Below are 27,094 nucleotides of genomic sequence, written 5' to 3'. Positions count from 1 at the left end.
CTGAACCTAAAGAGATAAATAAAGCACAGTCATTGCTACCAAGACATTTACTGTTTAGAGAATGTAGACAGCCACGTACACAGATCATATTGTGTAATACCTGTGAAGAGAGTAAGTACCTAAATGTGTGGGATTTCTCTTGGGAGGAATCAGAGGTGATGTTTGAGTGAGTCTTGAAGCACAGAAAAGGATGTAAAACCCTTCAGGAAGAGGAAGTTCCATGGGAAAAGCTGCAAGGCATGACAAACATAGGTTCTCAGGAAATGAGTGTCTTTTTTTTTTTTTTAATGGCTTTGGAGTTAGGTTGGATAGGAGGTAGTTATGGGAGAACAAAAGAGTAGAGAAAGAGAAAAGGCTAGAAAGTATAATCACGATCAGAATACAAAGGCATGTGGAGGAGTTTGCACAATAACAAATATAGGAGGGGTCATTGAAGGGCTAGATGACTGGAGGTTGAGGAGGTTAGAGACTAGGAGAAAGGGTAGGAGACTGATTAACTCATCTGAATAAGTGGCTCCCAGTGGCTGCTGTACTTCAAAATTACCCGTGGCATTCGTTGATAATACAGATGTTTGGGGCACCTGGGCGGCTCAGTTGGTTAAGTGTCCAACTCTTGATTTCAGCTCAGGTCATGATCTCACTGTTTGTGGGATTGAGCGCCACATCAGGTCTGTGCTGACAGCGTGGAGCCTGCTTGGGATTCTTTCTGCCTCTTGCTGCCCTCCCTTCCTCACTTTCTCTCTCAAAATAAAGAAATAAACAAATACAGATACTCAAGCCCCACCCCTGGAGATTTTTTTAAATAGGTTTGGATTGGGGATGGACTATCTTAATTTTTAAATAAACTCCATAGATGATATTGATCAATAGCCAGGTTTGAGAAATATCTTTGCCATGGCAGAAAGCAGGAAGTTTTAAAAAAAAATCTCAGCTGAGTTCATGGATATGCAGAGAGAAGCTGCTAAAGTCAAGTCAGAAGATGCTAGTGTCTGACTGGTTTACTGGAGCATGAACTGCCAAGGCAAGTTTTGGAAATAAGGGTAGAAAGCCCAGGGCAGTTGGTTAGCCAGTTGAGATGAGGTCAGAAGTAATCTGTATTAATATTAGGGCCAGTAAACCAGTGCTGCTTGTGCGTTTTACATGCTGCACCCATAATCCAGATGACGGAAACTTTTAAAGTGTTAGTCCCTTCCCTTGTGTTGCATACTTTTTCCTCAGGCTGGTTTCACCTGTTCTTATGCAGCCTAAAATATCTTGGTCTCCACAGTCTGTGACGCAAATGAAGGCACATTAACATTTAATGTTCAAAATATAATAACTTTCATCTCCCTTCTGTTCAAGTAGGAATTTCCTTAAAATTTTCCACAGTTATCTGGGAGGAATCTACTTATCTTTTTCTGCTCAAGCTTCTTTCTCATTTTGATTCTGGTCTCTTCCTCATCAAACTCCTATCTGTTGTTGCCTTTCAAGGGAACCCTGCTCTGTGGACATGTCTGCCATCTCAGGGAGCCAAATCTGGTGTTTTGTCTATGGGAGAGGATGGAGAGGTCAAAGAGCCTCTGTCCAACCCCGAAGTTGTTGTGTCTTTTGGACTGAACTGACACTGCCGATGCGTCATAGCATTAAGACACAGCTCTTTCAACATCTCTTTCCATCCATTTTCCCCCATTGTTTTTCAGTTTGGTTGAATGAGTGAAAATTGTAGATGCCACCCTATCCCCCTGATTGATTGATTCATGCAATAATTCATGTTATACTGAGCACCACATGTCTGTAAATTAGCTTGGAGTCTCAACAGCTAAGGTCTTTGATACGTTGGCCTAGAAACATCCCTTCTCACATGATGGAATAATTATCCTATGCAGATGGCTAAGATTCTTATCTATAAATGCCAAAAATTTTTTTCAAGTCCTTGGAAAGAACAAGCAGAATTTAAAAACTCATTTATTATTACAGGTAAATTTTAATCACAACTAATGATTTAATAAGACCTTAATGTCAGCCATTTCCTATAAAAAAATAAAAATGAGTTAATTCTGATCTCAATTTAGGTCAACCTTTATTTTAGGAAAAAATGTATGATACTACAGTTTTATCATCTACACTCCCACAGGGAACTGGTTTACTCACTCAGCTTTAAATATCACTTTGTGCAAATGACTTGTGGATCCTATCTCCAGTTTTACCCTTTCTTTTGAGCTTAAGTCCGCATCTCCAAATGGAAGCTTTGACCTAGTGTGTCTTCTTCAGGGGAAATGGCACAGGTTTTTGTCAGAGTGAAATGTATTTGAAATTTGGTAGGCACACATTTGTCTTCTCATTTTCAGGATTTCTTTCCTTAAATTTATTAAATTGGCTGAAACTTCCAGGACAAAAAGGAATAGTGGCATTGTGTCTTCTTCTGGATTTTATTGATAATTCTTTTAGTGCTTCCCTATTAGCTATAATTTTGGCTATTGGCTAAAATTAATATTTTTTTCTCATGCTAAGGCAAGAGCTTTCCTAGTTTATTGAGGTTTGCTACTCCCCCAATCTTTATGAGGCATAACTGACAAATAAAATTGTAATATACTTAGACTATACAACATGATGATTTGATATATGTTTACAGTAGTCTCCTCTTATCTGTGGTTTTGCTTTCTATGGTATCAGTTACCTGCAGACAAACACAGTCCAGAAGCAGATGATTCTCCATCTGCTGTATCATCAGAAGGTCACTAGTAGCCTAATGTTATGTCACAATGTCTATGTCATTCACTTCACTTCATCTCATCACTAGGCATTTTATCTTCTCCCATTGTTACAAGAAGAGGGGGAGTACAGTACAATAAGATATTCTGAGACCACATTCATATAACTTTTATATATTTTCATAATTGTTCTATTTTATAATTAGTTATTAATCCCTTACTATGCCTAATTTATAAATTAAACTTTATCATAGGTATATATGTGTAAGAAAAAACATGGTATATATAGGGTTTGTTACTGTCTCTGCTTTCAGGCATCCATCGAGGGTCTTGGAATGTGTTCCTGTGGATAAGCAGGGACTACTGTACATTATGAAATGATTACCACAATTAGCTTAATTAACACATTTATCACATCATATAGTTACCTTTTTTTTGGAATGAGAACACTTAAGATCTGTTTCTTGCCAAATTTCGAGTATGCAATACATTATTATTAATTAAGTGTAGTCACCATGCTCTACGTTAGATTTTCAGACCTTATTCATCTTGTAACTGGAAGTTTGTGCCTCTTGACCAAATCCCCTCTTTCCTCTTCTCAACTTCTTGCCCTTTGCAACCATGAGTCTATGAGTTTGACTTTTTTTTTTTCAGATTACACATATACATGATACCATACAGTATTTCTCTTTCTCTGTCTGGCTCATTTCACTTAGTAGAATGCCCTCAAGGTCATAGATGTCACCCTAATTGGCAGAATATCCTTATTTTCTAAGGCTGAATAATATTCCATTGTATATATGGAACACAGTTTCTTTATTTATCTATCAGTGGACAGTTAGGTTATCTTTATATCTTGGTGATTGTGAATAATGCTGCGATGAACATAGAAGTGCAGATACATCTTGAGATGATGATTTCCTTTGCTTTGGATAAATACCCAAAAGTGAGATTGCTGGATCATATGATATTCTATTTTTAATTTTTTGAGGAACCTCTATACTGTCTACTGTATTGGTTGTACCAGTTCACATTCTTATCAACATTGTACAAAGGTTCCCTTTTCTCTGCATCCATACCAACATTTGTTATCATTTGTCTTTTTGGTAATAGATATCCTAACAGGTGTGAGGTACGATCTCATGGTGGTTTTTACTTGCATTTACCTGATAATAAGTGATGTTGAGCATCTTTTCATGTACCTATTGGCCATTGGCATGTCTTTCTTGGAAAAATATCCATTCAGGATTTTTTTTTTTGCTCATTTTTAATCATTTGGCTGGATTGATTGGTACTGAGTTTAGAGTTCCTTGTATATTAGATATAGAGCCCTGATTGAATGTATAGTTTACAAATATTTTCTCCAGTTCCATAGGTTTCCTTTTCATTTTATTGATTGTTTCCTATGCTGTGCTGAATCTTTTAATTAATTTATTTTTGTTTTTGTTGCCTATACCACTTCTGTCAGATCCAGAAAATTGTGCCTAAACTGATGTGAAAGACCTCTTTCTTTATGTTTTCTTCTAGAAGTTTTATGGTTTCATGTCTTCTGTTTAAGTGTCTAATCCATTTTGAGTTGGTTTTTGTGTATAATAAGATAAGGGTCCAATTTCATTCTTTTAAATATGGAGATCCAATTTTCCCAAGACCATTAATTGAAGAGCCTATCCTTTCTTTATTGTATATTCTTGACAACGTTGTCAAAAATTAGTTGACCATATTTCTGGGCTCTGTATTTTATTCCATTGGTCTTTCTTTCCTTCTTTTCTTCTTCCTTTCTCCTTTTCTTCTTTCTTTCTCTTTTTCTCTTTTTCTTTGTTTCTTTCTCTATCTACATATCTATCTTACCATATTTTTGATTACTATAGCTTTGTTATGTAGTTTGAGATCTGCTTTGTTCTTCTTGCTCAAGTTTGCTTCAGTTATTTGGATCTTTTGTCATCCTATATGAATTTTAGGATTGCTTTTTCTATTTCTGGGAAAAATGCTATTGGAATTTTCTTAAAGATTACATTGAATTTGTAGATCATTTTTTGTCATATGGATATTCCAACAATATTAATTCTTCCTACCCATGAACATGGGGTATTTTTCCATTTATTTATGTCTTCTTCAATTTCATCAACATTTTATGATTTTCAGTGCACAGAAATGTTTTACCTCCTTGGTTAAAATTTTTCCTTTTTTTTTTTTTGACACTAATATAAATGGGACTATTTTCTTTATTTTTATTTTTGGATAGTTTGTTGTTAGTGTATAGAAGTGCAATAGATTTTTGTATGTTGATTTTGTATCTTGAAACTTTACTGAATTTGTTTATTGGTTCTAACAGTGTTTTGGTGGAGTCTTTACAGTTTTCTTTATGTATAATGTCATCTGTAAACAGAGACAATTTTCTTGCTTCTTTTAGAGTTAGATACTTTTTTTTTTTCTTTTCTGATTGCTTTGGCTAGGGATGCCCAACAGCATGTTGAAAGGAGTGGTAAAATACAGAGCCCAGAAATATGGTCAACTAATTTTTGACAAAGTTGCCAAGAACAGGATCTTATTCCTGATCTTAGTGGGAATGCTTTCAACCCATTACCATTGAGTATGATGTTAGTAGATTTGCCATATATGGCCTTTATTATGTTTAGGGATGTTTCTTCTATATCCAATTTGTAGAGAGGTTTCTTTTTAATCATACATGGATGTTTAATTTTGTCAAATTCTTCTGAATCTATTGAAGTGATCATATTATTTTTATCTTTCATTTTGTTAATGTAGTTTATCACATTTATTAATTTGTATCACATTTATGTTGAGCCATCCTTGCATTCTAGGAATAAATCCCATTTCATCATGGTATATAATCATTTTAATGTATTGTTGAAGTTCGTTTGCTAATATTTTGTTGAGGATTTTAAAATTTATATTCATCAGAGATGTTGATCTGTAATTTTCTTGTAGTGTCTTTTTCTGGCTTTGTTATGGCTTCATACTGGCTTAATAAAATCAGTTTGGAAGTGTCCCCTTCCTTCTCTTCAATATTTTGGGATAGTTTGAGAATGATTATTATTAATTCTTTAAATTTTTGTTAGAATTCACCAGGTAAATTATCAGATTCTAGGTTTTTCTTTATTGGATGGTTTTTGATTACTGATTCATCTCCTTACTTGTTATTGGCCTGTTCATATTTTGTGTTTCTTCATGATTCAGTTTTGGTAAGTCATATGTTTCAAGTTATTTATCTATTTCATCTAAGCTATATAATTTGTTAGTGTGTAATGTTCATAGTAATGTCTTATGATTCTTTATATTTCTTTGGTATCAGTTATAATGTTTCCTCTTCCATTTCTGATTTTAATTATCTAAGTCTTCTCCTTTTTCTCTTAATCTAGCTAAAAGTTCGTCAGTTCTGTTTACTTTTCAAAAGACCTTATTTTTGTTGATCTTTTCTTTATTTTTCTGGTCTCTGTTTTATTTATTTCCTTTTTCTCCTCTGATCTTTGTTATTTTCTTCCTTCTACTAATTTTGGGCTTAGTTTTTTGTTTTTTTTCTAGTTCCCTTCAAATATAAAGTTAGATTGTTTATTTCAGATCTTTCTTTTTTCTTAGTGGAAGCATTTTCATTATAAACTCTCTTCTTAGAACTGTTTTTGATATATCCCATAGATTTTGGTGTGTTGTGTTTCCATTTTCGTATCTCTTAAGATTATTAAAACATTTTCCTTTTGATCTCCTTTTTTATAAAAACATCAGCAATGAATGTTAAAGGAGTTCAAATAGTTTTTGGTCATTGAGCCTATAATCATATTTTTTCTCATTTGGTTTATAGATAAATTATATTCATAGGCTTCCTAATATTAAATTATCCATGTATTCCTCAGAGAGAGACAATATGATTACAATACACTATTCCTTTAGTATATTTGCTAGCTTTGATGTATTAGTATTTTATTTAGAATGCTTACATTTATAAGAAGATTGCTCTATGTTTTTAAGTGCAGTCATTTTTCAAGTTTTGTTATCAAAGTTATAATAATTTTGTAGAATTATTTGAGAAGGTATCTATCTTTGTCTGTAGTTAGAAAAATTTTAGATGGTATAGGAATTATAAGTTCTTTGAGATTTAAATTTTTTTTAAATGAAATCAATTGAGAATGACATTGTGGGATGAAATTTTTAGATATCTTTTTCAGCTCTATCACTATCTTGTGTTCAAATTATCTGCTTCTTGAATTTAGCTTCCTGATTTTGTATTTTCATCCCTAAATGGTCAATGATATTTTGCATCATTTTTGTACTTATTGCCATTGTAGATCTTCTTTGGAGAACAATCTGTTCAAAACCTTCGTCCATTTTTTTAAATGGGGTTATTTGTCTTTTTATTATTGACTTGTAACAGTTCTTTATGTATTTTGAATACAAATAACTTATCAGATACATGATTGGCAGATATTTTCTCTTGTTCTGTTGGTTGTCTTTTTACTTTCTTGATGGTGTCATTTGAAATTTTTAATTTTGATGAAGTTTAGTTTATCTACTTTTTGCTCTGTGTGTGTATGTGTGTGTGTGTGTTTGCTTGTGTTGTCATATCTAAGAAACCATTGTCTCATTCAAAGCAGTGAAGATTTCCTCATATGTTTAAAGAATTTTATAATTTTAGCTATTATATTTGGGTCTGTATTCATTGTGGGTTAATATTTGTATGTAGTGGATGTAGGGGTACTTTATTATTCTGCAGGTGGATATTTGATCTAGTACCACTTGTTGGAAAGGCTATTTTTCTCTATTATCCATTTTATTTTACTGTTTTTGTGGATTTTTGCTTTGGATCTCAAAGAGTCTTTGCCTTTTAATTTAATTTAAAAGACAAGTTTAACCTAGTTACATGCATTATAGTTGCGGATATATTTAGACTTTCTTTGGAAATCTTCAGATCTTCAGATTTTTATGTTTTTTTGTTTTATGTGTTCTCTCTCAATGTGTTAGCCTTTGAAATGGTGCTTATCTTTCTTTCAGGCTTACAGAATAGGTGTTCTTATTTTTCCTTGCTGATAGTAAGAGACTTTCAGTAATATTCATTTCATAAGTCACACATACCAGTAGGCTCATTACTTGAGAGTCACATTTCAGGTGGCATTAAGAGTAGGTGTACTGTTCATCATTATTATATAAATGATTGTGCTATGAATTATTTAAGGACAGTGAAATATGATGGTAGATATTCAGAGGGTTTGATGTGAAAATGAAACGTCTAATATTAACATGATAAGCATATTAGACATATAAATATACCTCTTTTGCTTTATTTAATTTGTAGCTATTTTTTACTTGTCCTTATTTAATAGCTAAAGCATTCAGTGCTTGAAGTATATATAACACTGAGGCACAAAAAGCTATATGTAGCAAGATAATGTTGTTTACTATTACCAGAATTTTACAAATATAAATGCACTTCCAATCTTGAAATGTATTTTTCTATGTTCACACTTTATTATAGGAAGCATTTTCTTTAATTGAGAAGATTGAAACAGAACAGCATGCCCTATATTCCTATCAAAAATATGTGGAGAGTTCGAAAAGAGAGAAAACCAGAATCCCTCCCCCACCTATCCTGCTAGCTCGAACTCATTGTTCTGTGACATTGAAACCTGCTCCATTTATTTCAGATGTTAAGGTATGTTGCCCATTGTGATCATAATTTCAGGCAAAGCGACATAAATACATTTATGACTATCATGATTGATACTTTTATTGCTCTTAGGACTTGAATAGTCTTATTTATAAGCACTGAGCACTGGGATTAGTATTGTTATGTCTTAACTAAGTGTCTTCACAACCTTTCCCTCTGTACGCTATTTTGCTTTATGCTCGATATAGCCTTGCTATCCCCAAATGTATAGCAAGGAGAAACAGTAAAGAAGTGTTTCTCTCCTAAGTATCTTTGTCACCATGGCACAGTCATATGCTGACATCAAGTGTGTTCAAGGTGGAGATGGTCTCAGATGAACTGGAATCAGACATTTGAGGATTGATGTTATTCTCAGAGCCAATGATGGAGATAGGAAATTTGGGGATAGCATATTTAGAGGTTCTTCCCAGAGTTCTTCCAAGTAAATGGGGATTCTTTTAATGCAAACATATGACGATTCCAACCATATAATAAGTCCTAAATCTTTATGTATTTATTGAAGAATGAACTCTTTCTCCCTTCCCCAATGCTTTGGAACTTGGCCTAAATATGATTCTAAGTTGAGATTTAGTGTCCTCATAAGCATTTTGTTCCACCTGATTTCTATTTTAAATATAAAATTTTCCTTTTTTTTGGGATGATCAACAAGATGCTCTTTGATGTTGTATAAAAAATAAAGTTTTATCTTTGATTGTTTTTAGGATATTCTGCCTGAACTTATATCGACTTGGTATAGTGGAAAGGGCATAGGCTTTAAAGTCAGACCGATACAGGCTTAAAATGTGGCTCCATAAATGTCCATCACCTGATGAGTGGATCAAGAAGATGTGGTATATATTCATGATGGAGTACTACATGGCAATGAGAAAGAATGACATATGGCCATTTGTAGGAAAGTGGATGGACCTTGAGGGTGTCATGCTAAGCGAAATAAGTCAGGCAGAGAAAGACAGATATCATATGTTTGCACTCATAGGTCTAACAGGAGAACAGGAGAAACCTAATGGAGGATCATGGGGAGGGGAAGAGGGAAAGAGAGTTAGGGAGAGAGAGGGACGCAAAACTTGAGAGACTATTGAATATTGAACATGAACTGAGGGTTGAAGGGGAAGGGGTGGTGGGGAAGAGCACTGGGTGTTGTATGGAAACCAATTTAACAATAAACTATTTAAAATATAAATAAATAAAAATAAATAAAATGTGGCTTCACCACTTACTAGCAGTATGACCTTAGGAAATCTAAATATACTTCCTGAGGTGGTGGTGGTAGTGGTGCTTTTATTTGTAAAATATGTTTACTGTGAAAATTAAATGAGATAACATAACATTCTTGGCACATTATAGTTGATGTTCCACCATATCTTATATTAAACAGCCTGGGTGGCTCAGTTGGTTAAGCATCCGGCTTCAGCTCAGGTCATGATCTCATGGTTCATGGGTTCAAGCGCTGCATTGGGCTCTGTGCTGACAGCTCAGAGCCTGGAGCTGCTTCAGATTCTATATCTCCCTCTCTCTCTGACCCTCCCCTGCTCACACTGTCTCTCTCGGTGTCTCAAAAAAATATGTATAGTAAAGTTTGCTTAAAACAATTAATGAAGGTGTATAGAATGTGATTGCATTATTTGATGATTTTTTTTCCATAAATTTCATCCAGTGGGCATTATTGAGTATCTGTTTTCTGCCCAGCTCCGTGCAAGATAATTGAGGTACAAAAATAATCACAAAATTTGATTCCATTCTTTGAGGAGCTTCAGACTAACGGGATATGGATATCAGTGAGAAGTAATATCGCTTTTGTAATGCTTTATCATTAGGGAAATAGAAGTAACATTAATTTAACACCTAACTGCTATAGTAGATGCATTATTATAATTGATGGCATTTTGAAAGTTCAACGTTGGATTTTTTAGATCTGTTTAAAATTGGGGATTCACTGATTTTGGAAATTTGGTACAGAGCTAAGACTAGATGCCTTACCAAGGATTTTTCTTTATTTTCATTCAAATGTTTTGGTTCATTTAACCAAAATCTTATTTATGTGTTTCAAATTAGTGAGTAGTTTATCTTATTTCATAATTCTTAGAAATATGAAGATATAAGAATTCCATATCTGATCTGTATCTGTAGGACCTGTCACTTAGCACATTATGTGAAGTTTACATATATTATAAATTAGTAGAGTAGTATGCACTAGGAAATTATTACTGTTACATACTCAACACTAGATGGTGCTGTGGTCTTAAATAATATTTCTGGTCAGAGGATTCAGCCATTTTCTGTTTTATCAAAATCTCTTGTTAAAGCATTTGTTTCATTAAAATCTGTTTTAATAGTTGCAAATGCTGACGTTATTAATAAACTTTTACTTCTAAAGTTAGTGGTGATTTGTTCATGGTGGTTTTACTTCTGTGTAGATTCTAATTACACACTGTTCCTTATAGTTACACAAACTAAGATGTTTTCATTTGTGAAACAAAATAAAAATATAAATCCTGCTTGTAAAAATGCTTTTAGAGAGAATTTTACCCTTCAAATTCTAGTTTATATAGAGAGCTTAACTTAGAGGAAATAATAATCTAAGCCATATAACACAATCTTTCTGCCTTTTTCCCCTTCTGTGTAAAATGGTATACTTTTTGCCTAGGAGGCTAAGGAAAGTTAGTTTTTAAGTTTTTTTCTGAGAATCATTTGATTTTTTTTGCCCCCTCCTGGCTTCAACTTCCAAGTTCCTTCAATGCTGTCTTTGTGTTTGGAGTTCTGCCTTTGTCTAGTGTTCCTAAGTTTCCTGAGCACTTTTCTTTTTAGACACAGAGGTTTGAACACCTGCACCAGAAACTCTACTTCATTGAGGCTAGACAGACTTGGGTATGTGTAATTTTAAGAAATAGTTGAGTCTGTGAAAACTGCATTTTAAAAAGTGATTCTGTACAGCCAGGGTTGAGAACGAGTCGTGCAGAGAAGACACCATGAGGATTTTTCTGTTGACCTGGAGGAAGAGGCTAAGCTGGAAGAGGCAGTTGCTTCTTAGAGACAACTACATTGTCCCTTCTTTCCAGATTTCCTCTCATTTAGGAGTTGAGATGTTGGAAATGACATAATGATGACAGTCTGCCCAAGCCCAACCCCAGGACAGTATGGCTCCTTTGTAATGCCATTCCCTAGGTATCAACTTATTCCCTTTTTCCCTACAGTGATAATAGTTCATGCCAATGAGCCATCTCCATTATTTTGACATCTTGGAAGAAGAATTATTTCTAACCACTTAATTAAAGTTTAAGTTTGATTTTTCCTGTAGAATTTGCATTTGCTTTTGGTTTCTGCATAAATTTAAGAATGATCAAATATCATGCTACTATCTGATCTTGAGCAAATTATTGAACATTTCTGTCTCCATTTCCTGTAAAGCAAAATGACAATAGTAATCCCATTTCATACAGATGTTGCAAATATTAGAAAGTTTCTGTACATTTCCTAACAATACTTAGCATATAGGAACTGCTCAGTTGATGGAAGTTAAAATAATCAATAATGAATAATAGTCTTTGTAGTCTCAGGTAAAGAAGCTCTATATTTATCTTTTTTTTTTTTTTGGATAAGCCTAAATATACTTGTAAACTTAGATTCTGTGGTTTAAAACTTGAATAGATACATTTTTATTTGGAAAAGTGTTCCTTTTGCCACATCTCTTGCTTTTTAAATTTTTATTTAAATTCCAGTTAGTTAACATACAGTGTGATAAAGTTTCAGGTGTACAAGTTAGTGATTCAACACTTCTGTACAGCACCTCGTGCTCATCACAAGTGCGATGTCTTGATAAAAGAAATTGAATGCCTTGTTAAACAGACTATAGATAATGGGCTCGTCTTTATCCTCCACAGGTCTCATGGTACTGTATTTTGGGTTGCAAAGCAGAAGGGAGCTATGGAAAAGTAAGGTTAAACAATAATCATCTCCCAAACTCAGGAGAAGCGGTATGTTAAATTTAAAAAAATGTTTAAATGTCAGGAAATTTTACCAAAAGTCTCATTAATGACAATTGAGTGTTTTCTCCCCATACGTCATTATTTCAGTGGATTTCTCTAATTTCAACTTAAGTGATAACTAAACTCCAACATTAAATGCAAAAGGTTTTATTTTTTTACATATGAGGGTTATTTAATCATATTTTTAAAAGTCACATTACTTCAGTTTTCCATACATAACTCGAAATATGTTTTTGTTAACAGATACCAGCTGATGGTAAAAGCATTTTTGAAGTGAAAGATTTAGAAACAAATGAAAAATATGTCTTTGCAATTGCTGCTTATTCTTCTAATGGGAAGCTTATTGGTGATGCTGTTGGGGAGACAACTAAACCAATTCTGGTTTATCCACCTCTTTCTGCTGTTACTGCTCGGATGTTCTTGACGCAGGTAGAAGAGATTCTGCTAATTTCTTCTGTTTTTCTTTTTTTTTTTTTTTCTATTGAGCTGTTACTAAGTAATTTCCAACGGGAAAAAATCATAGCAGATATTCTAAAGTCCCTGTAATACGTATTTTCCATTAGGGCAGTGTAGTCTCATAAAATAAGAATCATTCCTTCCCTTTTTAGTGCATTTGATTTTTATAATAGCATTTTCCCCCTGAATTACAAATGTAACACATGGTAATTTTAGAAATTTAGAAAATACTGAAATGCACAAAGAAGAAAATGCATGTTATCTGTTATCCTGTCACCCAGAGTAGCAGTTCTTAACCTGGGGCAATTTTGGCCCCTAGGGGACATTTGTCAATGTCTGGAGACATTTTTGGTTGTCATAACCTAGAAGAGTGCTTCTGGCATCTGGTGGGTAGAGGCCAGGGATGCTGACAAGCACTCTACAGTGTAAAGGACAGCCTTCCATAACAAAGCATTGTCCAACCCCAAATGTCAGTAGTGCCAAGATTGAGAAACCCTGATCCAGAGGTATCTTTTCGTTTGTGTGCATATGTGTGTGTGTGTGTGTGTGTGTGTGTGTGTGTGTATACACATTTTTTATATACTCATGCATATGTATAATATATAATTTTAAACATAGTATATATATTATTTTATATGTTGATATTTTTACTTAATATATAATTGACATTTTTTCATTCCATTAAGTATTCTTCCATAGCATAATTTTTAAGTTGTATCTTATAATGGTATTGCATCTTTTTTTTTTGATATTGCATCTATTTTTTCTTTTATAGTTTATTGTCAAGTTGGTTTCCATGTAACACCCAGTGCTCATCCCAACAAGTGCCCTCCTCCATGCCCATCAACCCCCTTCCCTTCTTCCCCTCCCATCAGCCCTCAGTTTGTTCTCAGTATTCAAGAGTCTTTTGTGGTTTGCCTCCCTCCCTCTCCCCAGCTATTTTTTCCCCTTCCCCTCCCCCATGGTCCTCTGTTAAGTTTCTCCTCTTCCATTTAACAGTGAAAACATATGGTATCTGTCCTTCTCTGCCTGACTTATTTCGCTTAGCATGACTCCCTCGAGGTCCATCCACTTTGCTACAAATGGCCAGATTTCATTCTTTCTCATTGCCATGTAGTATTCCATTGTATAGATAAACCACATCTTCTTGGTCCATTCATTAGCTGATGGACATTTAGGCTCTTTCCATGATTTGGCTATTGTTGAAAGTGCTGCTCTGAACATGGGGGTACATGTGCCCCTCGATATTGCATCTTTTAATGATATTGCATCTTATAGATAGATTTTCCAGTCTTTTGCTCTTATAAGCAAAGCTATGGTGCACATCTTGGTACATATATCTTTATCTGCATCCATGATTGCTTTTTTGGGATAGATTTACAGAAGTGAAATATCTGGGTTAGTAAAGATACACAGACCTGAGTTCAAGTTGCAGCTCCTCACACTAGTCATGTCATACTGAGCAAGTAACTTTCATCTGTGAAGTGGGAATAATAATAGTAGTAGTTACCTCCCAGAGGTATTTTGAGTATTAAACCAAATTATGCATGTCAGATGTTTAACCATAGCAATTATCACACAGTAGGCACTTAATAAACATAATAATTGTTTTTAGTTATGAATATTCTCATTGATTAACATATTTTCTGAAATGATTGCATGTCACCAGTGAATAAGGACACTAAAAAGAGTGACTCATTGACCTAAGTCTCAAGAATCTAATTTTAAGCCTATTGTTGTCTATAGAAATGATGACTATTTTAAATTTCATCATGTTTCTATTGTGCTATTTTTTCTCTTAATAGTTGATTAGTATTAGAAGATAAGATCTTAGTGGTATTTTATATTATCATATTTTTCAAAGAAAATTAAATTGAGGGAATTGCTAGGATTTGTCTAGCATTGGTTTAGCATATCGTATTGGCTCATGGTTTTCTGGTGTTTTTATTTCTTTCAAATCTAATATATTCTCTAATTTGCAGCGATGGTGTTATTTCAAAGTGAGGAACTGAGTATTTTATCAAGGCCTAATTTTTCTCCAGGGAGGTTTGACTTTTGGGTTTTATTTGGCAGAACTTTCACTGAAAGTTAATAAAACCCAGTCCCAGCTATCCTATTGGAATAACAAGAAGTGTCATGAAGTAATGACTAATGTTTCATTATTGATATGATATTTACAGTACTGTATTTGTTTATGACAGCATATGAACATTCTCATAATGTTAAGTGACTGAAGCAAAATTTTCTTGGCAAACTTAGTAAAACACTTTAATTTACAGTTAGAGTTTAAGCTTTTAAGCTTTAGCAAGAAAATGTACCTTGCCTTTGGAATTGCAATCTGTTTTTCCTGAGAGTGGTTAGTTTTTAGTTTCAGGATAATTCAGTTCTTTAAAAAACATTATCATATGTATTTAATAAAGTAAGACATAGAGACATTTCACTAAATGCCTATGATTAACTTGGCTTGGAACTTTAGGTTGTACTTCCACTCAGCTTTATTCTATAGACATAATTAATAATATTATTATATTAATAATATATTATGAATGTAGAATTATATATGTATTATTAATATGTAATAATTATATATAATAATAATAAAGTCAGTTGAATCTTTATTAGATTTTCCCTCAATGTAGGAAGCTATTAATTTAGGCTATCTAGAAAACTGTTTGAGGAACCTTTATAAATGATATATTTTCTACAGATATTTTCCAATTTTCCCATCTTTATAGCCTCATTTCTTTTTATTTTTTGTCATTAAGTCAGGAATGACTAGATAATATGATATAAAATGTAGAAAATAAGAAACCTCTGAGTGGGACTGTAGGATTTTAGGCAAATTGCTTGGTCTCAATTTCTCTATCTCTAAAATGGATATAAGACCAAATATCTGGATTATTGAACTGGTCAATCAGATAATGAGTGGGTACAATGACTTTTTGAGAAAAAGAAATGGGGATATATTTATTTAAAAACTACTATGTACCTTTAAAAATTTAAAGTCATTTAAAAATTCATTATTTTGTTTATTACAGTAATGCAGTGAGGTGATACTATTTTTTTTTTAAGTTTATTATTTTGGGAGAGACAGTGCAGGTAGGGCAGGGAGAGAGAGAGAGAGAGGGAGAGAATCTCAAGCAGGCCCTATGCTGCCCGACACAGGGCTTGAACTCATGAAACATGAGATATGACCGGAGCCAAAACCAAGAGGCAGATGCTTAACCGATTGAGCCACCCAAGTGCCCTGCAGTCAGGTGATGCTATTACTTTCATTGTATAGTTTAGGAAACTGAGATGAATTTAATCCTTCCTCTGCTAATCCCATTGTATTTGAGAAGGGGTGTCCAGGAAAGTCATGTAAGTAATCCAGTGTTACTTGGGTAGCAGATGACAAGCCTGAGCCTTGAACCAGCTCATGCCTTTCTGTTGTTCTGTCCAGGTTCAAGGAGTCGTGTACTCAGCCCCTAACATGGGCCAGGTTCCTTTAGAGCCCACATCTCTGCCATCTCTTGTCTGCTGGGCTGGTGTCGCCGGTTCTTGCTGATCAGTACTGGCAGTAGAGTTCGATGCTGGTACATGAATGCTTTGTCAGTAATCTTGGTGGTGGGAGAAGAATGGGATTCATACCTTTTTTTCACCTTATATGTGAATTCATCAAAACTCTTTGATAGATAAAGGTTTGCATTTTGTCATTGATCAGTTACAAATTAAAAATAATAAAGTTGCCAGGTAAAAGATAGTCATCCCATTTTTTTTCTTATTTTAGAGAGAGAGAGAGAAAGCATGAGCGGGGAAGAGAGGTAGAAGAGAGAGAGAATCATAAGCAGACTCTGTGCTCTGTGTGGAGCCTGAGGTGGCGTTAGGTCTCACGACCCTGGGATTTTGATCTCACGATCCTGGGATCATGATCTGATCTGAAATCAAGAGTCGGGTGCTCAACTGACTCAGCCATCCGGGTGCCCGTAGATATCCCATTTTTAAAAGCTCTTTAAGAAATCTCAACTCTCTTTTTCCTCTCATCTTCTAACTGAATATTGCTATTCTCTCTACTCATCCGTTTATTGATGAATTATTTATTGCCTATTTTGTGCTAGGTTCTGTGCTAGGTATCATCTCTTCTTCCTTTGAACCATCTCTTTTCTCAGTGTTATTACGGTTTTGCAGGTCAGGGAACGAGCCTGGCTAGAGGAACGCAGTGAGGCCCTGGGGAGGCAGTGAACCTCAGACAGCCTTAGGCCTCGCACCTTCAGTTCTCTGTATACATCTGCTTCTATTTCTCTAAAGATTGACTTTCTTTCTTTTAATATTTGTTTATTTATTTTCAGAGAGAGAGTGCAAGCCAGCATGGGGAAGGAGCAGAGAGAGAGGGAGAGAGAATTTCATGTAGGCTCTATGTTACCACCGACACAGGGCCTGATCCATGAACTGTGAGATCATGACCTTAATCCAGATCAGGCGTTGGACGCTTAACTGACTGAGCCACCCAGATGCCCCTAAAGATGGACTTTCTTTAGTTCTCCATCCCTGAAGGAAAAAATGGCAGCTCCTGTATTTTTAGATATCCTTCAATTTCAGCTATAAAGAGAGACTTGCCGGGATTCCAGATTCCTAGGAAAGAGATTCGGAGTGGCCCACCTAGTATAATGAGTATAATCTCTTTTTTGATGTTTGACCACTGACTTGTTTTTAAATCTCATCCCTCTTTTTCCCTTTGCTTCCATACGTAGGTAGGCTGATAGGAGGTCTATCAGCTTACCTTTGGTGGTGCCGGGAAATGTAAATCTCCCAGCTGGCAGCAGTGTTCCCCATTCTTACCTCTTCCCACCCCCAAGCACTAATCAAAGTCCAGTCCATTCCTTCCCAGGCCTGCTTGTGCCTGGCCAACATTCCCTGGAAACCCCTTGTGTGAATAAGAAAACTTCTTTCAAATTCTTCTGCTGCAAGTAGTGCCAATCAGCCTAGACAGTAGAACCACACTTTGGGGGGTCCATTTTGCTTTGCACAGGTACTATACGACACCCACCTTGGGCCAGGCACTCATCCTGGGCCAGTCAACTGTGTTATAGTCCAATTGTTGAATGTCTTCTTCTGGGGGCGCCTGGGTGGCTCAGTCGGTTGAGCGTCCGGCTCCGGCTCAGGTCATGATCTCACAGTTTGTGAATTTGAGCCCCGCATCGGGCTCTGTGCTGACAGCTAGCTCAGAGCCTGGAGCCTATCTTCAGATTCTGTGTCTCCCTCACTCTCTCTGACCCTCCCCTACTCGTGCTGTCTCTCTCTGTCTCTCAAAAATAAATAAAGAACATTAAAAAAATTAAAAAAAAAGAATGTCTTCTGTAGATGGAGGAAAATTACCAGGAAAAAAGGATTTTAAAATTTAACATGTTGTTATTGTGTGCTTACTCTGTGCTAGGCAGTACTCCAGGCTAGTGATTCTAAATCTTGAGTGTGCAACTTGGAGTGCTCACTAAACAGATTGCTGTGTTCTACCACCAGTAGTTTTTATTCACTAGGTCAGGGGTAGGGCCTGGAATTTTACATTTCCAGCAAGTTCTTAGGTGATGGTGATACTGATGGTCCAGGGACCATACTTTGAGAACCACTGTTCTAAGCAAAGTGAACAAATTGCTATGATAAGGGATAGGTAATAAACAATGAACATTGTAAATATAAATAAGTAAATTATCTAGTATGTTGCAAAATAGGGTCTATGGAAAGAAAAAGTAGAGTATGGTCAGAGGAATTAGAAGTGTGAGGTGAGAGAATTGAAGGTAGTTCACAGTATTAAATAGGGTGATCAGGCAGTCAGTTAAGTTGCTGACCTCAAGTCAGGACATGATCTCACAGTTTATGAGTTCGAGCCCTGCATTGGGCTCTGCTGACAGCTCAGAGCCTGGAGCCCACTTCGGATTCTGTATGTGTGTGTGTGTCTTTCTGACCCTTCCCTGCTCACACTATCTCTCTCTCTCTCTCTGAAAAATAAACATTAAAAAAATTTTAAAATAGACTGATCAGGGAAAACTTCATCTAGAATGTGAGATTTGAGCAGAGACTTAAAGGAGGTGAGGGAGGGGCTCGCAGGAGAAAGCATTCTGCAGGAGGAGCTACAGCAAAAGCCCTATCATTTTTAGAATCACACCTGTTATGTTTGATAAACATCAAGGAGGCCAGTGTGACTGGAGCAGAGAGACACATGGAGAGTAAAAGAATTGGTTAGAGAGGTAAAAGGTAAATGGGTGGATGGGTGAGCAGATTAAGAAAAGACTTCTAGGCCACTGTAAGAACTTTGGCTTTTAAAGTATGGAAAGAGTCCAAATGTCCATCAACTGATGAATGGATAAAGAAGATGTGTGTGTGTGTGTGTGTGTGTGTGTGTGTGTTACACACACACACTGGAATATTACACAGTGATCAAAAAGAATGAAATCTTGCCATGTGTAACAACATGGATGGAGTTAGAGTGTATTATGCCAAATGAAATAAGTCAGAGAAAGACAAATATTTTATGATTTTATTCATGTGGAATTTAAGATACTAAACAAATGAACATAAGGAAAGGGAAGTGAAAATAATATAAAAACAGAGGAAGACAAACCATAAGGGACTCTTAAATACACAGAACAAACTGAGGGCTGCTGGAGGGGTATTGGGTGGGGGGAAAGGGCTAAAGAGTTGAGGGGCGTTAAGGAGGGCACTTGTCGGGATGAGCACTGAGTGTCATAAGTTAAGTGATGAATCACTACATTCTATTCCTGAAATCATTATTACAGTATATGTTAACTAACTTGGATTTAAGGTAAAAAAAAAAAAAGAACTTTGGCTTTTACTTTGAGTGAAATGGCCAACCATTCGAAAGGTTTTTTTTGTTTTTGTTTTTGTTTTTGTTTTAAGAAATGGGATGACATAATGTGACTTCTATTTTCAAAGACTCACCCTGACTACTATGCTGGGAACAGGCCATAATGGGACATGGATGGAAGCAGAGGGGCCTCTCTATTACTGCAATCCAGTGAGGGTTGGTGGTGGCTTGGCCAGTGTGATAATATTGGCGTGGTGAGAAGAAGGATAGGCTTGACATCAGCTGAGTTCGAGAGTGCTGTGAGGGAGGGAGCAGAGGGAGATCAGAAATTCATTTTGAGAAATGTTGAGGTAAGATGTTTATTAGATATTCAGAGAGAATTGTTGAATAGTCAGGTAGATGTATGAATCTGGAGCATCAGAGAGCGATCTGGGCAGGAGAAGGATTTGAGAATAGTCATGTGACAAAGCCACGGGGCTGGATTATTTCACTAAGGAAATAAGTGCAGACAGAAGAGAGAAGAGATCCAAAGACCGAGCCCTGAGACGTGCTAACAGAAAGAGATTGGGGAAGAGAGTGGGGGCTTGCAGAGGCAACTGAAGAGGAATGTGGGGAAGAAAACGGAGTGTGGCGCTTGGGAAGCCACGTGAGGCTCATTATCAGGGAGGGTCCCTACTGTACTTAATTATTTCATTAGTTTTCGGTGCTTTTTTCTCTTATTTTACCCTCACCCCCTCTAAAATCTGTAAGTTCACCATCTTATATCATGGCACTGCTCTGCTAATCCACAAAAACTCATGAATTTACAGACCTTACTTTTATCATGGTATCTTTTCTTGTTTTACAATGTCCGCTAACTGAATAATGACATTATTTTTTAGAAGAATATGTTTTAAAGGGAAAGAACATCTCATTTTAATTTCATCCAACTCAATTACACATCATCTGTTATTAATTCCCATGGTAAGTGTTAGAATTATGTGGTATTTTAGTGACCACCTAGGCCAGCTGCTTCCTTTGACCAATGCAGCCAGAGAAGTGACCTCATCTTCCACTCTCAGTCTTGGCTCTACTATTTTTACTGAATATCGGGCTCTGTACAAATTACTTAACTTCTTAATCCCTCAGTTTCCTCATCTGAAAAATAGCAATAGTGACAGAGCTCACTTAATAACAATGAAATGGGGAGTCAGTACAATAATGGATACCAAGTACTTGGACCAGTACTTGACATCTTTAAACACTTCTGATTTTCAAGACCTTCTGAAATCATATCCCATTTTACCTGTCCATCATGTTTCCTACTTTTCTTCAAATTCAGACCTGTCTTTCCAGTCTCTCCTAAATGTACCGTGATGATTTTCACTATTGGGCCCTTTTCATGTTCTGTCTCAACTGTGCCCGTCTGAACCTTATCCCTGACTTAGGGTTCATCTCAAGCCCAGACTCCTTTTTGAAGCCTTAATTTCTCCTTTTCTAAGACTCCACATTTATTATGTTATTCTTTGTAGGTTTTCTGGTGATTTCAGGTGTTTTGTGTTTGTAACTTGACTAGAATTTAATGGCATATAAGGTCATTTTAAGCTTTGAAGAACCTATCTTTACATTGCTTAGTACAGAGTAGAAACTTCATAACACATTCCTGGTTGGTTGATTATGAGTGTGGAGTTGGCAGATTTAAAAAGTTCTGGCCCTGTAAATTATTCCCTGAGTGGACTATATTCTAGCAACATATCATTTACATACTTCATTTAATGAATTTGTTTGTACTTTATATCCATCCTGCTTTTGTTAAGGATTTGAAGCAGCACATAACTTATGTGGTGAGATTTCATATTGTTGAATATGTTTGAATAGAATGATTTTTAAGGAATATCTTTAAAGAAATATATTCTACCAAAATAAATAGGTAAGTTGATGATTTTTTTTCCCTCGAGCTGCTATGTTTTACCAGTGAAATCAGTTATTTTGCCTAATGTTGGATGTGTAAAATTAAAAACTATATCATGACCTTGGGGCACCTGAGTAGCCCAGTTGGTTAAGTGTAAGTTCAGGTAATGACCTCACCATTCGTGGTTTCAAGCCCTGCGTTGGGATCTGTGCTGACAGTTGGAGCCTGGAGTCTGCTTTGGATTCTGTGTCTCCCTCTCTCTGGCTGTCCCCAGCTTGCACTCTGTCTCTCTCTCTCGCTCTCGGGGGAAAAAAAAAACCATTAAGAAAAAACATACCATGGCCTTTTGGAAGCATCTCTGTTTTATTTTTCACTCTTTTCAGCTGTGAACCCTTTGTTGCACAAAAGCTCTGAAAGTGTCAGTCAGAACCAGAAAAGAATGAAGTATATTTCATATTTTGGGTTTGGGAAATCTGATTGTTTCTCTTGGAACAGATTGTTCATTATAACAGTGTCTGTAATAAATGGAGTGCACTGCCGAGATAGACGGAAATGAAATTAATTTGGCTCAGATGTGATCTTTGTTTTGCTTATGAGAATTTGAAACATCCTTATAGAGTTTCAAATTTCCATGCAATTTAGAAATAAAAGAGATTTCAAAATGGGTCTGTCTCCCTTGCCAGTGGCTATCGATACCTTACTGTGGCTCTGTGGAACAAAACAGCAAATGTGAACAACCGTGTATGAAATTAGTGTGTGAACAGACTTTATCAGAATTCCAGTCTGAAAGATACATTTCACAATTAAAATATGTATGATAATGTACTTTTTGTTGTAGGTTGCCTATCAGATTGGTAACTATGAGTTGGCTAAGAAGGTTTTCTCACCAGTTTGGGATTATTTTGTTGCTTCACCACATCATGATGAACAATCTGTTATTTGCTTAAGCAATATAATGACTATTACACAGAGAAGGTAATTAAAATATTCTTTTAAAATATTAATTTGCGGGGTGCCTGAGTGGCTCAGTCGGTTAAGCCTCCAGCTTCGGCTCAGGTCAGATCTCATGTTCGTGGGTTCGAGCCCCGCGTCAGGCTCTGTGCTAACAGCTAGCTCAGAGCCTGGAGCCTGCTTCTGGTTCTGTGTCTCCTTCTCTCTCCGCCCCTCCCCCTCTCATGCTCTGTCTCTCTCTGTATTAAAAATAAATAAAACATTTTTTAAAAAATTAAAAAAAAAAGAAATACAATCTTAAAAAAAAATATTAATTTGTTTATTGAAAAATATGAATGTTGGGTATAAAGCCTGTAATTAACTTTCAATTTCATGTTAAGGTAGTCAATATACAACTATTTTAATAGGTGTTGTAATAAGCATATATAATGCAAGTTCTTGAGTCCTTGTTAGAAACTTCTTTGCTAGAATCAGAACAAGCATAGGATGCATTTAGATGCATTCTGAAGTTAAAGTGATGAAGGCTATGGAAAAAAAATACCAAGTACTAACCAAGATAATTGTGAGTTATATTAGAAAACACAAATATGGTTTGGGGACTTTTATAACAGAGAACGGTCAGGTTGGGGTTAATAGTTATGGTCTGATGGGTGGACTGCTAGGTTAAGAAGACTTTTTCTTTGCTTGAAGAGACTCCCAAGATTAGACCGTCAGGAACTGCAAATAGCATATAAAACCATGGGCCATCATTTGCTTTATAGCTGTTTTTTCTTAAAAAAGCAAGGTTTAAGAGCAGTCTCAGAAACGAGCATTAGTGTGATTTTAGGGTGTCTCAACAAGTTCAAAAACAATGATCTCCTTTACCTGCTTGTTAGTAATCCCTGAAATTTCTTTAATAAGAAGACAAAACCCTTCATTCATCAGTTAAAGGTAGTGACCTTAAATGCACACACTGGTGGAAGCAAGGCATTGATAATGTTTATTCACATAAAAGTAGAATTCCATTCAATTAAACAACTGTAGACTTAACATTTGCCATGTATAAGGACGTTAGGTGTTGTGTAGGATGGATTTGAGAGGTATTTCAGAAGAAGAAGAGACAAGACTTAGAAGCTTTTATGTGATGTGGGGACAAGAGGGTGGAGGTAGTGAAGCTGATTGAGGTTGCCATTGTTACCTGACTGGCGGACCCATGATGGGTCCGAGGGGAATGAGAAAGGTGGGACAGGTCTTTGGAGGAGATAATGAAATTGATAGGAAATATTTTGAGTTTAGTTACCCAGCAGGATGCCTTTAAGGATATGAGATGCCCAGTAGGTAGTTGAATATTTAGTGCTGACACTCAGGAGAGAGGTCAAGGCTAGAAATAGATTGAGAAATTGTCCATGAGGTCATCATTGAAATTTTGACAATGAGTGCTATCTCCCAGGGAGTAACTGTTTAGCAGAAAAGATAGAAGCTGGAATTGAATGCTGGGCATTACTTACATTTAAGAGGCTGAAGCAAGAAATGGAACCACAGAAGGCTACTGAAACTATTTTATGCTAGTCTCAGCCTTTCAGTAATCAGTGTTGTATCTGAACCAGCCCTTATGGTTTTTATTATGATTGCGAGACACCCTTCAGCAATAAACATCCAGAAAGTTTGGAAAGTATAGAGGTTTATTACTTACAGGATCTGGAAATTACATAGCATACTTGGGGGCCCCGCAGCAAGTTCATAGCTGAGAGAGAGAGAGAGAGAGAGAGAGAGAGAGAGAGCGAGAGAGAGTGAGCGAGCATGAGCCTGGGGTTCTGCTTTTATTGAGGTCCAGGATGGGTGCCTGGGGTTTCATGGGCTCACTTTTTGTTGTTTAATTTAAAAAGTAAGAGTGGATCTCTTTCATAAGTTTTCTATAGTTTTCATCAGATAGGTCTTTTACATCCTTGGTTAGGTTTACTCCTAGGTATTTGATGGTTTTTCGTGCAATCGTGAATGGGATCAGTTTAATTTCTCTTTCGGCTGCTTCATTTTTGGTGTATAGGAATGCAACTGATTTCTGTACATTGATTTTGTACCCTGCGACTTTACTGAATTCATTGATCAGTTCTAGAAGGCTTCTGGTGGAGTCGATTGGGTTTTCCATGTAGAGTATCATGTCATCTGCAAAAAGGGAAAGTTTGACTTCTTTGGGGGAAGAGATCAAACAGGGGCCCAAATTGTCAGTTACCAAATCAACAAGATTTCTAAAACAGGAGCCTCAGTGTGGGGGGAGGTGGTCTGACTCTTTAGCTAGTTGTGTGGCTTGCAATGTATTTATTTGAGATAGCCATCTTTGAAGTGGATGCCTCTTTGAAGTGGATGCTTTGACAATCAAAGCTTAAGTCAGACCCTTGCATTACCAAAATAAATACATTAAAAAAAAAAAAGAAAGGAAACCCAACTGTCAAAACTTATACAACAAAAAGATACAGTCCAGGAAGTGAAAGTCTGGAAAAGTACATTGCCAAGGGAAATGAGAATATCACCCAGGAGGGACTGGTCAGCAGGATTAAATGCTAGTGCAAGGTCAGGCAGAGGAATTGCTCAAAAAGAAATGCTACAGAGGGGTTGGGTAGGATAAAAATTAAGAGGAGGCTTTTTTTCCCTATTTTTTTTTTTTAAGAGAGAAAGAGAGAGCTGAGGAGAGGGGCAGAGGGAAATAGGGAATCTTAATTAAGCAGGCTCCAGTCTCAGTGACACGGGGCTCAATCCTACAACCCTGGGATCGTGACCTGAGCCAAAATCAAGAGTCAGATGTTGAACCAACTGAGCTGCCCAGGTGCCCCAAGAGGTGACTTTTAGAACTGGCAATTAGGAGGCCACTGATGAGTTCAAGAGAGCTAGTTTTGTGTTGTGATGGGCCAGAAACCTTTTGCAGTTGGGTAGGAAGTAAATGAAAACGGAGAATTGTTAGAAGCTATGATCACTGATGTGAAGTTTGGTGGTAAAGAGAAGAGGACAATGGCAGAACGCTGAGGGGGAAGGCAAACATTTTGAAGGGTGGAGGGAACAAAGAAGTGGAGAGGGAGAAACTGAGGATACAAGCAAATTCACATGATAATGACACCATGGTGGTAGAGCCTAGAGGGTATAGGAGCACATGGGGTGGAGAACAGGGGGTTTAGAATATCTGCTCTCAGGAATATGAACAAGGAGACATTAAGGATAACCAGAAGTGTTACTGAGAAGTACTAATGACTAAGGTGATAGCATGTAACATGAATTTGTAGTAGAGCCCAATTCCTTGTGGCCACATTTGACTCATCTTTATATCACAGGGTCTAGAATAGTGTTTTGTACACAGCAGATATGGCCAATGCTAGAATGAATGAGGAAAACAAATGAATAAGTGATTGACCATTGTAGCAGGGATAGAAAAATTGGCCAGTGACATCTATGCAAGGTCAGGCAAATTGATTATGGCATAAAATAAGGAATGTAGAATCTGAAGTAATGGAGAGGTCACTATTCAATGACTGACGAGTATCTGAGCTGGATAGGGAAGAGATGGAACCAGGAGGAGGAGATAGTGTGGACACATTGCACATGGCATGTGGACAAAGAGTTCAGTTTGGGTTGCAGGAGCAGGAGAACTAAAATTCTCCTAGCAAATATAATTTCAGCATCTAACATGGCCATAAAACAGATCATCTTCAGGTATGAATTACTGATGTTTTTAAACATAGACGGTGTTTTTTAGAGAAAGAGGGTTTGGAGAGCAGATGGACCTGAAGCTTGGAAGGGAGGGTTCATCACCAGGTAAGGCTGAGAGCAAGGAAGGGAATATTGGAAGCAAAGAAGGAAGATTACAGATTTCCCAGTTTTGCCAATGCTTGGCACTGTTGACTGCAATTTAGGAAAGATAATTAGAAATAATCCAAGAGTTATTAAGACTCTGCCTCCTTTCTCCCCCCACCCCCCCGCCGCCTCAATCTTTCTCCTTTTCTCTTTACCCATGGCTGATTTTGCTATAAATGACCCTTATTTTCAGAAATTTAATTAATTGAAATATTAGGCCTATTTTCCAAGCTTCTGAAGATCTATAGTGATTTAATTATATCGATAGAAAAGAAGTTTACATAATAGAACCAGAAAATTTTGCCAATATTTATTTTATTTATCTGTAATAGAATATGTCAGCACCTTAATTTTCTTAGATGTGAACTTGTTGTTAAACATAGTCTTTAATTTTCATTTTAACAGCTGTATGAGAGAAGTTGTTCCACAAATGTTTGCTGCTATTGTGCAGATATTAAACAATCTAAAAAGGCATGTTTACATGATCATTTTATGTTTATACCTGTAACATCAGTTACTTCTTTTTGCAGATTACATTCAGATATTTTGCCAGAGACTTCTTCAATCCTCTTATACCTTTTTCTTAGAAATATTTTTGTAACAAGTGACATAAAAATTAAGGAAGAAAATCTTTTCTGTGATAATATTAAAGGCAATGAGATTTTTCCCTCTCAACAAGTAAGTGAATTAAAGTGACTAAAAATGTACCAGTTTCCCTTTATTTGTTTCTTGATGTTTCAAGTTCATGTTCTCTTGGGATTGTATATTCTGATTTGTGGAGGTCATTTTATGATTATACAGGTTTATTTGATATTCCATGTAAGTTTC

General features: G+C 36.1%; 1 protein-coding gene across 2 annotated transcripts in view; it reads left to right on the top strand.

Annotated features, from left to right (window-relative positions):
* Positions 1-27,094, top strand: part of CFAP54 (cilia and flagella associated protein 54) — a 279,565-nt gene that overhangs the window by 65,344 nt on the left and 187,127 nt on the right. For both annotated transcript variants that reach the window (XM_029955764.1, XM_029955763.1), the window contains exons 20-24: positions 8,176-8,352; positions 12,246-12,338; positions 12,594-12,779; positions 22,335-22,471; positions 26,797-26,944. In XM_029955764.1, coding sequence (XP_029811624.1) covers positions 8,176-8,352; positions 12,246-12,338; positions 12,594-12,779; positions 22,335-22,471; positions 26,797-26,944 — 741 coding nt within the window. The remainder of the gene's footprint in view (positions 1-8,175; positions 8,353-12,245; positions 12,339-12,593; positions 12,780-22,334; positions 22,472-26,796; positions 26,945-27,094) is intronic.

Source organism: Suricata suricatta, chromosome 10, assembly GCF_006229205.1.
Source record: "Suricata suricatta isolate VVHF042 chromosome 10, meerkat_22Aug2017_6uvM2_HiC, whole genome shotgun sequence".
In the NCBI taxonomy this organism is placed as follows: Eukaryota; Metazoa; Chordata; class Mammalia; order Carnivora; family Herpestidae; genus Suricata; species Suricata suricatta.
This window is presented reverse-complemented; position numbering and strand designations above follow the sequence as displayed.